This window comes from Gastrolobium bilobum, unplaced genomic scaffold, assembly GCF_033153095.1.
Source record: "Gastrolobium bilobum isolate Gb01-03AN ecotype WA unplaced genomic scaffold, APGP_CSIRO_Gbil_v1 utg66984, whole genome shotgun sequence".
Lineage (NCBI taxonomy): Eukaryota > Viridiplantae > Streptophyta > Magnoliopsida > Fabales > Fabaceae > Gastrolobium > Gastrolobium bilobum.
The window spans coordinates 23,413-39,123 of NW_026898532.1; the positions used below are offsets into that span (position 1 = coordinate 23,413).

Genomic DNA, 15,711 nt, shown 5'->3' on the forward strand with positions numbered 1-15,711 from the left:
GGAATGGAGAAGAATTCTTGATCTTCAGTCCTCTACTGCTTGCTCCGAGTTGTGAATTGGTTACTTTGGTTGTGCTCCCAAGCTCCTTATTTATAACCACAAGAATTGAGCCCATTATCTAATCGTCCTTTTGAGTCCATCCAAGAATTTGTATTTGATTTAAACTTTGTTTCCTTTTTCATGTAAAAATCTTGGAGATTTGATTGATAAATTAGAATTTCAAATCTTTATTGTATCTTGATTCAATCTTCTCACAAATCATCTAGATTTGTTTCCGCTTTATATCCTTTTCGCATCTCTTTTAATCTTATCTCTAATTTGGAGAGAGATCTAATTGCTAAATATCCACACTTTATTTTTAAATCTTTTCCTTTTCCAAAATTGCCCCGTTGCAAAACACGGGATCTGAGAATTCGCAAACTGACGCTCTCAGCGTCAAATTCACGCTTCAAGCGTGAACGCTTCTGTCTGAAAAATTCCTTCCACGCTTCCAGCGTGAGATCCACGCTTTGAGCGTGGATTTTGATTTTTAAAAATCCTCGTTTTGCTCCAGTTTGTTTGCTTTTTCCTACAAAATTAGCATAAAATTAGTATTCAATCCTTGATTAAGATTTTGACAAATTAACAGTGATTCTTGCTCTTTTTCTCAAGATTTCATCAACATTCTTTCTCTTTTTTGGCTCAGATTTCTTATATGCTAAGTGCATATCAAACAATTCCCAGATTAGGACTTTGCTGTCCTCAGCAATGTAATATATTCAAGTTATCAGCAAAGAATAATTCAGTGAAAACATGGAACACAACATCTTAAGAATTCAGACTGCTATGCATGTATAACTCTTTGTTAAAAACTCCCAACAATGCTTTTCAGTTATATCAAGAATTAAAACTCCAGCATGAATATTCCTCATCAGTTATAAATATACTCTCATTACGCTCAGTGTTTGAGGGTTTCACACTTATTCCATCAGTGTAGCAGTAATTCTGTAACACCCCGTTCTAGAACCGGTTTGTTAACATCGCATTATGATATTAAGCGCAGTTACAATCACATGGGTTCAATTAAAATCCGGATAAATTTTTCATTTTAAAACGTACCGAACTTATAATACCCAATTTCGTGATCATAACCATATTACCTTGCGGAAACAGATAAATTAAGCTTAACATCATGTTCATTTCCCATTTTTAAACCATTAATTTACTTCTTGTTTAGTTCAATACTTCTACTATATTGTAGGTTTCTTCATTAGCTACCCGTGGCTTCAAACCGTGCTCAAATCGGAGCACTGTAGTCCAAGTTAGGACAATTTGAAGCAACACAAGAGAGTGTTGGTCACAGGCCCAGCGCGCTTCAGCGCGCTACCGGGCGCTCAAGCGCGCGTTATCGGGCGCTAAAGCCTCCATCTGGGCGCTTAAGCGCACGGAGGCAGTAAGCATCAGGCATTCCAGTGTGGATGGGCGCTTAAGCGCGCAACAGGGCGCTCAGGCGCGCTATCCTGGGCGCTCAAGCTCCCACGGGGACGTTTTAGCGCGCAGAGGCAGAAGCATCTCCTCCTTCAGTGGCGAAGGGCGCTTAAGCGCGGACCAGGGCGCTCAAGCGCGCAACCCTGGGCGCTTAAGCCCCACCCTGGGCGCTAAAACACGAGGGGGCAGTAAGCCACCCAACTTTCTGCAGCAAAGGGCGCTTAAGCGCACGCCAGGGCGCTCCAGCGCGCAATCCTGGGCGCTTCAGCCCCCACTTGGGCGCTCCAGCGCGAGGAGGCAGAATGCATTGGCACTCGCAAGGGCAGCAGGGCGCTTGGGCGCGCTCCTAGGCGCTTAAGCGCGCTGCCAGGGAATTCCAATTCCCTGATTTCTCAAGTCCAAGCCTAGGGGAAAATGCATCCCCATTACAAACCCCAAATGTCCATGCCCCAAAACTAAATCCTAGCACTCATCCAACCTCTCCTCATGAGATTTAGCTAGAATTTGGGCAGCATGACCTTTGTTTTCTCATTGTTTACCAGTTTAAACAAAAGGGTACCTAATTGATTTTCAGCCCAACCAATTCAACAACTCAATACATAACAAGCATGCATATATTGAATTTCAAGTAGGCATCATTTACATTACATATCCTTTACAAATCATAGAACTTAGCTTACAAAACACTATGATCATTCCCTTGGCTCCCATCAACAAAAGGTGTAACCAAAGGCATGAGCATAGGCTAAGTTCATCCAATGAATCAAGATATACAAATGATCATGGGCTTTCAAAATAAAATCCTATACATGTCAACTACAAAAGGCATGCATAAACTCAAAGAAATGCCATATTTCATGCATAATCCAGATATGGCCACTTGCCACCAGAGGCTCCTGCAGCATCCTTACCTGAAAGGGGGTCCCCACAACACGGGGTGAGATATACGAATATATCCAGTAAACCAGGGGTCCTTGGAGCATCTCTCCACCCCACAGTTCCATATCAGTGTAATAGCAATAACAATAATAATGCAGTAAATACATATCTATGCAAAGTGCACTACATCTCCAGGAGAAATCCCTCGAGCTCCCAAGCTGTCCTAAGGAAACTCAGATGCAAATAGTCCTACTGGCCAGCTAACTACCATGTATGATTTACGCATCGTCATGCAACATACCCACATAGGGAAACACCATCCTATGCCACACCAAATGCATACACATACGTATAACAAAGCATTACACTATTTTATTGCATTTATATACACAATCACAACCTCCACCCTTTCAGGGCTTGGTAGAACAGTCAAGGGAATTACACCCAAGGTCCGAAGGCTTACCTCAATGCTTCAGTCAACCTTTGTTCTTCACCAACAGTTTCAGCAATCAACTTTTACAAACATACACCTACACATGGTGTAATGCAATCAACACATTGCATCCAAGAGTATTTCACAATCAACCATCAATTACTCAATTCAAAGCACAACACAAGTATGAGCTTACCAATTCCAATGAGCTATTCAAGCTCCATAGCTTGCTCCAATGGTTGATCACTCACGGTTGGTCCAAATGTCTCAATCCTAGACATCACAAGGATCCAATCAATCATTCAACTCACTAATTGTTCAACATGCTAGAATACTAACCAATCCAAGCATGAATTTTCCAATATTATGAACAATTATCAAATGACTATCTAGGCTCATTTCCACCGATTAAATGACATTCCTAGCATTTTCCATAACATGCTTTAAGCTCCATTCTTCCTAGAACATAGCTAATTCAACTACATTTCATAAAAATCCCAATTTACTATTCACAAACCCTAACTCATGCAAATTTCAAGGAATCATGAGGTTCAAGGGTTAGAATCTTACCACCAATGGTCACACAACCAAGGATTGATGGCTCCTCAAGCTTCAATGGAGGTAGAAACTCTCAAAACCCCAATTTTCACCAAAGGGCCGAATTTTTGAGAGGTAATATCTCTCTCCACAATGCTCCCCACTCAAAACAAAGCTAGGATTATGAAAGAGGGGAAGAATCTAAGTGGTTTAAGCTTTTGAACGGATGAATTTGGTTGAGATTTGCTCTCTCTCCCTTTTCTCTTCCTCCCTTCTCCTTCTTCCTCTTTCTCCTTCTTTCTCCTTCTCTGGCTGCTCGACGAAATGGGGGTGGGAAATGGGGCTCATTTGGCTTTTAGTCACTTAACATAGGTTAAGTGACTTTAAGCGGGTATTGGTTCGTCTATCTATTCAACTCCAATAATTACCAAACTTTACCCAAAAGTCTGGAATATTATTCTAGGAATATTACTATTTTTATTTTTATATTTTGGGCACTTTCACCAGTACCCATTTATACCCCTTAATTTTCACTGAGTACACTTTCTAACTCCAAAGTGACTCAGATTCATTTAATTAAGCCTTATACTTAATTTCACTCACTAAAACATGTTTAATTAATTAATTACACTTGATTTACTAATTAATTAAGATGGGCTATTATAAATTCCATAGACTTGAACTTATTCTCAATTCCTAAGAATGAGGAATCCATTTGTCATGCACAGACTGATCAAAAGGTCTTTGATAGGTTGTAACTTGGCCTGGTTTGGGGGTGAGAATCATTTGGTCGGAAGCTTTATTGGAAAGATTGAAATACTGATTTTAACAATACTTCCTTCTCTTCTTCATTATGCCTCATTTTACAAACTTGGGATTCTTTTCCTTCATTTGCTACCTTTTTCTTTCCTTGTTTGCAGATGTTTTCTTTCTTTTCTCTTTTGAGCTGCAATCCTTTTTCTTTTCCTTGTTCCACTACTTAACTTTTCCTTTTGAGAAGTACTTTGATTTTTCTTCTTTTGTTCAGCGTTCAATCTCTCAAGGTGTGTCAAGAAGAACAGGATTAAGTAATTTTCATCAGGTTGAAATGAACTGGTTTAAGGCTCAAAGGGGCTTAACAATGGAAATTCTTATGGGTAGGCTATTTGGCTCTAAGTTAATAAGAATAAAAATGCCCTTATCATTTTAGTTATGCATGACAAGCCAAAGAAACAGTTCAAGTTCTAGAATCTACTACAGTGAGGCCTCTCTAAAATAAAATTCCGTTTAGGCTCAAATCCTCACAGTTAAAATCCAAACTAGAATCTCAATTCATTGTTTCACATCAAGCATTATCAAACATTTTAGCAAAACAGTTATAAAAACGAGTAGTCATCATTCTCAGATTAAAACAAGTAATTGCTCACAGTTATAATGCTTCATCCAACTCAATCTAATTACTTACTGAGTAAGCTCAGAACATTCTGGAACTGCTTGTTTAGGAATAATCTAAATTTTATTTTTTTTCTTTTCTTAAAATAAAAATAAAAATTGAATCTAACTCAAAACAGCAAATAAAATAAAAAATAAAAATAAAAATTGAAGGTTAAAATATCTCCCTTTTTTAGAAAATTTTCTGTTTAGACCGTTCTTTCTGTGGTGTAGTTCTGCAGTTCTTAACAGGTCTCGCATACAGCATGCCATGCGAAAATTCTCAGATTAGAATGTTGCTGTCCTCAGCAACAACTATACTAGTCGGAAAGTAATTAAGTGCATAATCATCAGCAGTCCTCCATAGCAGCATCATCATCCTCATCATCAGCAACAACATCATCCGGAACGGCCTGTGATGTTGCCTCTGCTGGAGATGGAGGTGGTTGAAACTGTGGTCTGAAACTCGCAGTGTCAATCCCGCGATCACTGCATAGCCTCTCCATCATCTCCCTCAGGTACCTCTGCTCGATCCTCATCTCTTGTATCTGAAGCATAAGGGAATCTGCAGGAGGTGCAGCTACGGGTTCTTCATCATGCTCAGGTGCAGGTGGTGATGCTGGAGGTGCTCCACCTGCTGCACGGGCTGCCTTCCAAAGAGCATTCCGACTAGATTTTGCGCTCATAGTAGCAAAATTTGTCTGTGTGAGCTCTGTTTTAACCTGCACATCACGGGGCTCATCATCAGGAATCTCCACTCCAGCCGCTTGACAGAGCTTCTGTATCAAAGAACTGTGAGCAAGGTGGATCTCAGCCTTCTTCTGAGTGATGATGTATACTATTCTGTCAGACAAAGTATCAGCAATATGGAGATTTTCTGTACCCATAAGGGTATATAACAGCACTGCTCTCTCAACATTGACATCACTTAAATTAGTAGATGCAATGATTGTGGAATTGATGAAAGTGTGCCAGAACATTGCTTCTGGAGTTAGATCCTCCCTTTTCAACTTTTCTGGCACTTGTGGCTGCCCACTCTTTGATTTCCACTTAGAATGAGGATGAGTGATAGCAGCTCGGACTCTCTCTGCAATTTCAGGCATGTCTTCCCAGTACAGATCTTTTTCAGCAGTAGGTTGCAATCTATTAAATGTCTGTATAGAGTGGCAGGGCTTGCTACGGTCATATGTGGTCCCCAGGAATTGCTCTATTGCTTCAGAGGAGAAAGAGATCTCATGTCCTCTCACCCAGCTCTTCCTAGTTTCATCCACTGTCTCTTGGTCAGCATTGGCACAAAATTCTTTCAGAATTGTGCTGGAGCTTGGTGCAGCAAATCCCACTAAATTCCCCCATTTTCTCCTCTTCACTGTTCGTTTCACTGGGCAATCATCATGTAGGAAGGAACTGATTTGCCTTTCTGGTATGATTTTCTTGGGGCCAAACCATTTGTAAAACCTGTCTTGAGCCTCATGTGATAAGAACCTGATACTATCAAAAACAGATGAAGAAGAGGTCCGAGCCCTTTTTGTGCCAGCAACACGACTTGCTCCAGTTTTCTTGCCAGAACTAGTTCCTTTTGTGGTGATCTGCTTGCCTTTCTTTCCCTGCACTCAGAAAAGTAACTCAAAAACAAGGAAACTCATGCATGTCAGGATTTAACAATGAAAAGCAGTCATGAAATTCCCAGAATTATTTTCCACAATGGTTCTTTTGGTATCTTTGATCATCAGAATACTTATCCAAAATAGAAGTGCACTGTATCAATAGAGTATGCTAAAAAAAAAATTATTACATACTTACACAGAATATCATAAGCATGGCCTGTAATTTCAACATTTGAATTCCAATGATCATCAATCAGACTTAAAGCATTGCTGACATGAATATTATCAAACTACTGAAATAGTCTAATATAACCCAATTTAGCTTTTAGTGCACTCATTATCAGGCCAACTCAGATACAAAACGTGATGCTCCCAATTTCAGATTTTTCTTGGCAATGAAAACAACACAAGTAATATGAAATCTCTCAATGAACTTGGGCTTAGCATTGATGAAGGAATCCCACGTAAGATATTCAATGTGGTTAAAAAAATCATGCGCTTTCCATTCATGACATTACCTCACCTGGGTCGGGCAACGCATTGTCGTTTTTTCATTTATAGGGAAGGCTGCTATAAATGGAGGTGTCCGTTAGCTTTTAATTGTTTCTGCTATTAGTAACGCACAAAACCAGAAATAATGAAAAGTACAGGGACCAAAAAGCAAATAACTCGCTCTGTTTCCATTTCCAAACTCCAAAGGCTAACAAAACAAATGGGTTTTAGAATTGCAAAGAGAAAGTTGCTGGGAAAATCCAAACTGGGAAAGCCTTTGAGTTTGAAGTGACTCACCGAGTCATTAACTCGTTAACTTTTTAATAAGATTTCGGACAAGTTGAGGTTTTTTTTTTTTTTTTTTAATTAAGGTTTTAAAAACCATTGTTTGACTCAAAAAGCAGAGAAGGTTGTATAGGGTGGGGACTGGAGAATAGGGAGTGAGGTTGTGATGGTGAAGTAGATCTGAAAGGTGAAGAAATTCAAGTAGCTAGTGCCCAAAGTTTTCATCTTTGAATCAAAGGGATATCAAATGATTTAAGGTTTGGTTTAACTGTCTCCTGACACATTCAGAAAATGCCGCATCATTCCTTCCACAAGCTTGTTCTTCCCTCTACTCTCCAAGCCAGGCAACTGGTACCTTAATTTTCTCCCCCTTTTCTCTTTCAATATATCTTTTTCTTTGCAATTTTTTTTTTTTTTTTTTTGGTTTTACACTTGAATTTTTTATACTTTTTTTGAGTTGAAATTCTTGGGTTTATCAGAAATTTGAATAAGAGTGAAAGAAAAAAGTAGAGAATGTTTATGGGTTTTCTTTTTCTTCACCCCACCACCCTTAAACCTTGTCACTCTTTCATCAAGTTTTTGTACTCCTTTATTCTGCTAAGGTTGGGAGGGAAAGTGTGGGTGATCATGGTTCGTCTCAAAAGATTTTTTATTGGAAAAAAAATTGCTTCTAACTTCTAAGAATGTCTCTTTGGTGGAGTCCTGAGTTCTGATCCTGAACTCCTGGGTTTTGTTATGTTTATTTCATGACAGTCATGCTTTGAGTGGATATGAAGAAAAATCAGAAAATTTCTATTGGGGTCAAGGTCTTAGGATTTCAGAAGAGATACTTCCTTGGGTTGACTGAGCTCAAATTAGTCCTGAACTTAAAGTCAATAAAGTGTGGTTGGCTAATTTTATGTCTTTTTTTTTTTTTACCAGCGTGTGTGTACTCATATAAACTATTCAGTTTTCTCCATGTTCCTAGTTGAAAAACCTCCCATAAAATTGCCTGATTCCTTCTTCTTCTTTTTGTAGAAATTAAGATTCTGATGGAGGAAGTACTTGAAGTAAACCCATATCTATTCAATGCAATTATATTGTTATAATTAATATCAACCGATGTAATCTTTATTGAGTCTATCTCTGTATTTGGCATTTGAGCTTCACTGTTCACATTAGGTTAAGTGTTGTAGTGGATTTGGAAAGTTCCATTATTCTGAAGTTGGCATACTTAAGCTGGACTTGTTAAAACAAATTCAAAAGCATAGAATATTGCACTTTTGAAGTGAATAAATGTTTTTGTATATCTCCATATGTGAGGTCATCAATTTGATAACTCATTAGTGAAGCATTGTGATGTTTATCCAAAGTTGCCTTGAGTTGAGGGTTCTCTCTCTCTATTAAACACTGGGATACCACAGGTATTTGTCTTATTTTTTGTTGTTATGGTGCTCCAATGACTTTTGAGAATTAGTCTAGTTTTGGATCTTGTTAGGGATAAATGCAAGATAAATCCTAGTTGCAGTTTTTGTACACATGTTAAAACCATGTTTACTTATAATATAATCGCTGCATTATGTTTCTTGTGGGTGAGCAGTGGGCATTTTAAGAAGGGCTACGGTCAGCCTATTATCTTCATCAATTAAAGTTTGGTTCTTAGAGTTAAAAACATTATCATCATGGTGGAAAGCTCCTTCTGCAGTCTTGTATTGCAAGCATTTACCATTATTTGGAACCTAACTTGATTTGTGAATTGCAGAGGATTCCGGATAACTTTATGAGGAAATATGGGGGTGAGCTTTCTCCAGTTGCTACCCTCTCTGTTCCTGATGGTAGTATCTGGCGTGTAGGATTAAAAAAGGCAGACAACAAATTTTGTTTCCATGATGGTTGGCAAGAATTTGTTCAGCGCTATGCCATTGGTGTTGGATACTTGTTGGTATTCAGATATGAAGGAAAATCATCTTTCAATGTTCATATTTTTAATTTGGCTTCTTCTGAGGTGAACTATCAATCAGCAGTACGAAACAGTAATGAAGGGCCTTACTTTGCAAATCGTCTTAAAATTTTTGAAGAAATGGAAGATGAAGATTCCATTGAAATCTTGGATTTGTCACCTTCCCGCATTACTCCTGGTACATTGCAAAACAAAGTTTTTCCTGGATCAGTAGATAAATTAACACCTGCCAAGAGTTATACGCCTCCAGCATTGCATAATCTCTTTAACGGATCAAAACTTAATAGCATAAATTGGGGAGAGGATGGGAATGCCCTTTCTTCAAGAAGTGCCAATTCATTAGACAATCAGTTGACAAGAGATATAGGTGTTCAGTTTAATGCAGTTGAGTTTAAAAGGTCTACTGAAGAATTGAAGTTGCGCACATCTATCGAGGAAAGGGTTAAAAAAACTGTAAGAAAGAAGCGGAAATCAGGTATTACTAAGCTCTTATTACTCAGTTTTCTTTATAAATATGGTTACTTCAAATTTGAATTTTATGATCAATGCTATGTGTGGAAGTACAGATGGCCATGAACCCTCTGCTGAACATGAAGAGGAGGCAGAAATGCGCCTTAGATTTTATGAAAGTGCTTCTGCAAGAAAAAGAACTGTGACAGCAGAGGAAAGAGAAAGGGCCATCAATGCCGCAAAAGCATTTGAACCATCTAATCCTTTCTGCCGGGTTGTCCTGCGGCCCTCCTATTTATATAGAGGGTGCATAATGGTGAGCCTTTTAATTCAAGGTGATATACATTTTTATTCTTCTTTAACAAGTTCAAGTTGCATGCTAAACTCATCTTTCTGCTTTTCAGTATTTGCCATCTTGCTTTGCAGAAAAGCATTTGAATGGGGTTTCAGGATTTATAAAACTTCAAATCTCTGATGGGAGACAATGGCCTGTTCGCTGTCTTTATAGAGGAGGTAGAGCTAAGTTAAGCCAGGGATGGTTTGAATTTTCGTTAGAGAACAATTTAGGAGAAGGTGATGTATGTGTGTTTGAGCTTCTTAGAGGGAAGGATGTAGTGCTTCAAGTTACTGTATTTCGTGTCACTGAGGATGTGGGATTGTTGAGCACTCCTTTGCATCAGAACCAAAACGTGAGCCATGCTAAACTGTTGAACACTCCCTTGCACCATCACCTAACTTCAACTAAAATGGTTAGGAATTAGCAGCAGGTTCATTCCTGATAGCTCAAATGTATCAAGTAGCCCTTGCTTCTGTGTGATATTTATCTAGTTTCTTTCTTCTCGTGGAACTTAGATGCTCTTTATGTCCATAAATATTTCAGGATGACTTAAGTGGAACACAGTCATTATAGTTTTCATACATGTTTCTCTTTTTTTGTTCTTTTGTTTTTGACTTGAGTTGTAAATAGAGTGTTCAATCTAGCTTTATCAGAAACCAAGTCAATGCTTGTCCTGTTGTTGTTTATATCTTGGTTTTTAATGTTTATTTTTAGTTTGGGGTTATCTTTTATAGCTTCTCCTGCATGACGGCTTGATTCACTGTTTTTAATCAAGGTTTTTTTTTTTTTTTAAACAAATTATTCATTCGAAAGTTTTTTTTTTTTTTTTGGCATCTGTATGTAACCGGAAGTAGTTAAAAAATATATTTAAAGATGATCAAATAATAATGTGAATAATCAACTTGGATCACCCATAATCTAACTCGTGTTGTCATGAAAATAAGTAATGCAAATTCGACATTTTAAAGGACATGTTAATTATGTCATTGATAGTTTAGCAAATGCAAACAGTGGAAAATAGATTCTGCACTTTCTAAGGGACCTACGCTTTGACCAAACTCTATAGTTAGTGGTAGTGGGTGCCTTAAAAGTTGTTAACGTGCATTGCTTTTTGTATGGAAATTAATGTAGATGTGAAGGGATGGAAACTAATGTCACAGCTAGGAAAAACAGATGAAGGTGAATGTCTCCAATCAAGTTCTCTGGCATTGGCAATACTTTTTATTCTTTTCTATATATTAATGGATGCTTCCAATATCCAACAAATGAAGCTGGTAAACTTCAAAAAATTATTTATTTATTTGGAATAAAATAGAAGGTTCTGCATTTTATTAGCTAAGTACTTCCCTTAATAGGAGTAGAGAAACATATTCTCCTCTATTTTTCTTTTTGAGTTAATTCCACCTTAATTATTTCTTTGAGGCCTGGTATTCTCATTAACTTCGACTCTTTGAGTCAGTTATGTGACTAATCCGGAGTTTGTGGCGGATTAGGGATGAAGATATTTAAACCTCTCCCAAAGGTGGTATGTTGAGATCGAACCGAAGCTTTTTTTTTTTACTTACTCAACTCCCTTGCTACTAACTGAGTTATCACTACTTGGTATTTTCTCTTCTATTCTGTTGGGGCCGGTTCTCTAAACAAATGATAAAGCCAAACACAAATATATATATATATATATATATATATATATATATATATATATGACGAAGAACTTTTTTTTTTTTTGGTTAATATATATTTTCTTTTTTATCTTGTGTGCAACTTTTAATTTTTCCTGGTGAGTTGGTTGCTGAGAATCTTAAAAGATATAAACTTACATGTATGCATTTGGTTTTGTAGGAAAAGGAGAATGTATCAAAATAGAACAAAAGATAGTGTGTTTAAATTGGTTACTTTTGGTTTTTGTTGGGTCTCTATTTTATCTTGGATGGTAGACCCTCTCTGGCTTCATGGGTCCAGCTGTTCCTTTCTCTTGTCCTTTTGTGGAACATCATTTTAGCGTCTTTCTTTAGCCAAAGTGATCTTTTTCTTGTGCAAGAGAAAATTATATATATATTCCTGCATTTTTGGCTTTATGGGGATTCCTTTAAAAAAAAATTTAGCCTTAGGTGAAAGCAGACGTCAAAGGCTACATTGAAAAATGTTATGTTATTTTACAACTTGATAAATTGCACTGAATTCTTTACTGGCTTGAATGTTATGTTCTTTGCTCTCCTCTTCCTATAAGTTAAAAAAAAAAAAAAAAAAAAAAAATTTCTTAGCATTTCCTCATAGTAATTTAAAATAGTTTTAATTCATGGTAAGTTTAAGGAATTTGGGAAGGCACATAATTCCCATCTGGCAGTTTAGAACAATTCTTCTTCTTTTTAAAGGTTAGAACTGAATGATTGATGTAGTAATTGTGATGGTTGCACAAACTAAAAGCATATGAATTGGGTCATAGCTAATGGGAACCCAATTTACACAGTGGCCAGGCCAGCTTCTATGTTTGCCTTAGTGTACGTTAATCATGGATATCACTGTCCAATATTCACCCCAAAAAGAAGAAAAAGTTGTCTAAATGAAATAAAACCAAAGAAGTTGTAGTCAAAGAGAATTTGATGCCAAGTACTCAGAAAATAAAATATTCAGATATTTGAATGATGAAGAAAATGGCTTAATAAAGGTCGCTAGCAACCTTCACATCATAAAACTTGATGCCGTTAAAGTTTTTATCAATATACAGTAATCGTTTCAGTAAATTATGATAAAAACTGGGAATCAAACAAATTGAAACCTGAATTTTTCGGTGTTGTCTGCGAATTGCAATTATTTCATCAAAAATATGGGCAACTTTTTACTTAGTTATTAGCTATGTACAAAAATACAAAAGAAAGAACAACTTATGGCGGTTGAACTTTTCAGAAATTGCATTTCGTAATAAAGTTTTAACCAAGGTTCAGTTAAGTTCAATAAGAAAAAGTGGCGGAGCCACGCGAAATAATCAGGTAGTGCCAAAAAAAAATTAATAACCAAATTTTTATTATTTTTCTTGTTCGGCCAAGTAATCAATTAAATACTAGAAAGAAGAAAGAATATTATAATATAAAAAAAGAAAAGAGAACAAAAATTCAATTCTTAAAATAAGTAAAAAAAGAAATTATTAGACATAATTTGGTATCATTATCTTGATTTCTTAATAATTCTTTTACAAACTACAATTTACAATATTAAAAAATTCTTATTACCGACAAAGTGGTAGATAAGCTCATAGAAAATCTAAAGTTTCTTAAATTTTAATTTTTTGATGAAAAGTGGGAGCCTAGCCCAGAAACAAATAGGAAAATTAAGGAAACCAACACACAACAATATACTCACATGAATGCCACGTGTCCCATGAAATTGTCCATCTTCTCCTACCATCTACCCCGACAAACCCCCCATAGCATCACTTTTTTTTTTGAAACTGATTCTAATTATCTCTTTGAGGCGAATCAGAACTCTCGGTATCTCTACGGGTTCGACTCTTTGAGCCGTCTATGAGACTAATCCAGAATTCGAGTGCGAGTCTAAGGATTACAGTACTTATGTCCCTCCCCAAATGGTGTTGGTGGGATTCGGACTGAGGTCCTCTCCCACCACTCAGTCCTCATGCTACCAACTGAGCCACCGGGTTCACAGCACCATTCTTTCTCTTAGCTAACTACTCAAATTTTCTCAAAACTTATTATATCCCTTTTTATAACTCTCTGTAAAGTTCGAATCTTTAGCAAAAGAAGAACAAGACTTGAAAACCTTTCTCACAATCATTTTTTGAAACCAAGCCAGTGCCCAGGAAATTTCTTGTGTTTATCCCTACCAAGATTACAATGGACAGTGAATCATTTCTGAAAACCAAGCCACTGGCTCGTCTCAATATGGCTCCGCCGTTATGGTTAAGGTGACGTTAATGGTAAGGTTGATGGAATATATATATATATATATATATATAGGGAAAAGATCTGTTTATAAATTTTTGCAAATTACTTTATATATTCCCGAAAAATATATACTTTATATATTCCTAGAAAATATATACTTTATATATTTGGACTTTTCTAGTAGTCGAAGTACATAATGTAACCTAGTGTATTTTCGGGAGTATATAGTGTAGTTTGTAATAGTTTATAAACAAAAAGTTTGTAAATATAACCCTCCATATATATATATATATATATATATATATATATATATATATATATATATATATGGGGCAGGTTATATTTACAAACTTTTTTGTTTACAAACTACACTATGTAGGGCCGGTCCTACATTAATCACACAGTGTACGACCGGTCCTACATTAGTGTAATTGCAAAAAAAGTTTGTAAACGGATCATGTCCCTATATATATATAATGTTATACCTACTATCATTTTAGCTTTACTACTCTTAATACATGATTAGTTACCGTTAGATCAATTTGAAATTAACGGTTGAAAAAAGGAAAAATTAACTACCGTTAATTTTAAATTCACTACAAAAAAACTGGTATTTGGAGGCGGTTTAACTAAGGCGGTTACCCTTAAACCGCCTCCAATTGACACATAAAGGTTGTTCTCCCGGTGCTTAAATTGATTCGAGGCAGTTAACGTGAAATCACCTCCAAAAAGATACTAGAGTCGGTTAAAATAACCACCTCTAAATGTAGCAATTAGATGCGATTTTAATGTAACCGCCTCCAAAGCACATTTAGAAGTGGTTCATGGCCTGTTGGACAATGAGATTCAAAGACAGAGATCTCTTTGTTCAGCCGTTGGGTTGTCCTCAAATTTGATCGGTGTTCTTATCTTGTAATACTTTAATTTGACCGTTCAGATTCTTAAATTGAATCATATAGTGTTATATATAAATTTTCAAAAATGGTTGTTGCACACTAAAAAAAAATCATCTTACTTTCACTTTAAAGTCACACATTGGAAGACATTTGCTCCTTCTTCTCCATTCCCTTCTATATGAGAACTCACACTAACACACACCTGCACTTGAATACAAGTACACTATTATTTATAATCTTATATTATTCTTATTATATTATTTTTAAATAAGATAAGAAATATATTTTAATTTATACTTTTTTATCTTTATTTTTTTATTTAAACAAAATATAAAGGTAATTTATAAATATTGGGATGTAAATATTTATGGTATTTGGACTGCTTTTTTGAAGGCGGTCACACATTATTTCTCAGAATATATTTTGGAGGCGGTTAAAATAACTGTCTTAGATTAACATATTTGGAGGAGGTTATTTCAACGGTTTGTGAAAACCACCGCATTTTGCCTCCCTATGGTGGTAAATGAGGCGGTTCATGAACCGCTGACCCAAGTATTTAGAGGCGGTTTTAACCACCCCAAATTCCTAAAATAACTGCCTCTGTATACCAGATTTCTTGTAATGTTTAATTCAACGGTAACCAATTACGTGCCCGTTTGAATGAGCTTTTATTCCCTAAAAAGTTGCTTTTTTTAAAAATAAAAGTCCTTTTGAAAATTTTAGATGTTTGGATAACAACTTTTAAAAAAAGAAAAATTTAAAATAAAAATTAAGATGCTTCTTTTTTTATAGCCAGTAGTTGGTTGCTTTTGAAAAAAAGCAGAAATTAAAAGATAATGTAAATTTTTAAAATACAATTTTAACCTCATCCTATCATGCTTATTTTATCTCTCCTTATCTCTATTTTATCTCTCTATAATAGCCCTAACCTAATTAATTAGCAAATTGCATGTAATTAAATAATTAAGCATGTATTAGTGAGTAAAATTAAGAATAAGATTTAATTAAATGAATCTGAGTCACTTTGGAGTTAAAAAGTGTACTCAGTGAAAATTAAGGGGTATAAATGGGTACTGGCGA

At 36.1% G+C, this 15,711-nt stretch overlaps 1 protein-coding gene across 1 annotated transcript; it reads left to right on the plus strand.

The window, feature by feature from the left end:
* Positions 1–6,991: 6,991 nt before the first annotated feature.
* LOC133317180 (B3 domain-containing transcription factor VRN1-like) lies at positions 6,992–10,409 on the plus strand. The gene is made up of 4 exons (XM_061519015.1): positions 6,992–7,458; positions 8,849–9,521; positions 9,613–9,812; positions 9,901–10,409. The coding sequence occupies exons 1-4, from the start codon at positions 7,399–7,401 to the stop codon at positions 10,255–10,257; spliced, it is 1,290 nt and encodes a 429-aa protein (XP_061374999.1). The 5' UTR covers positions 6,992–7,398; the 3' UTR covers positions 10,258–10,409.
* The last annotated feature ends 5,302 nt before the right edge of the window (positions 10,410–15,711 follow it).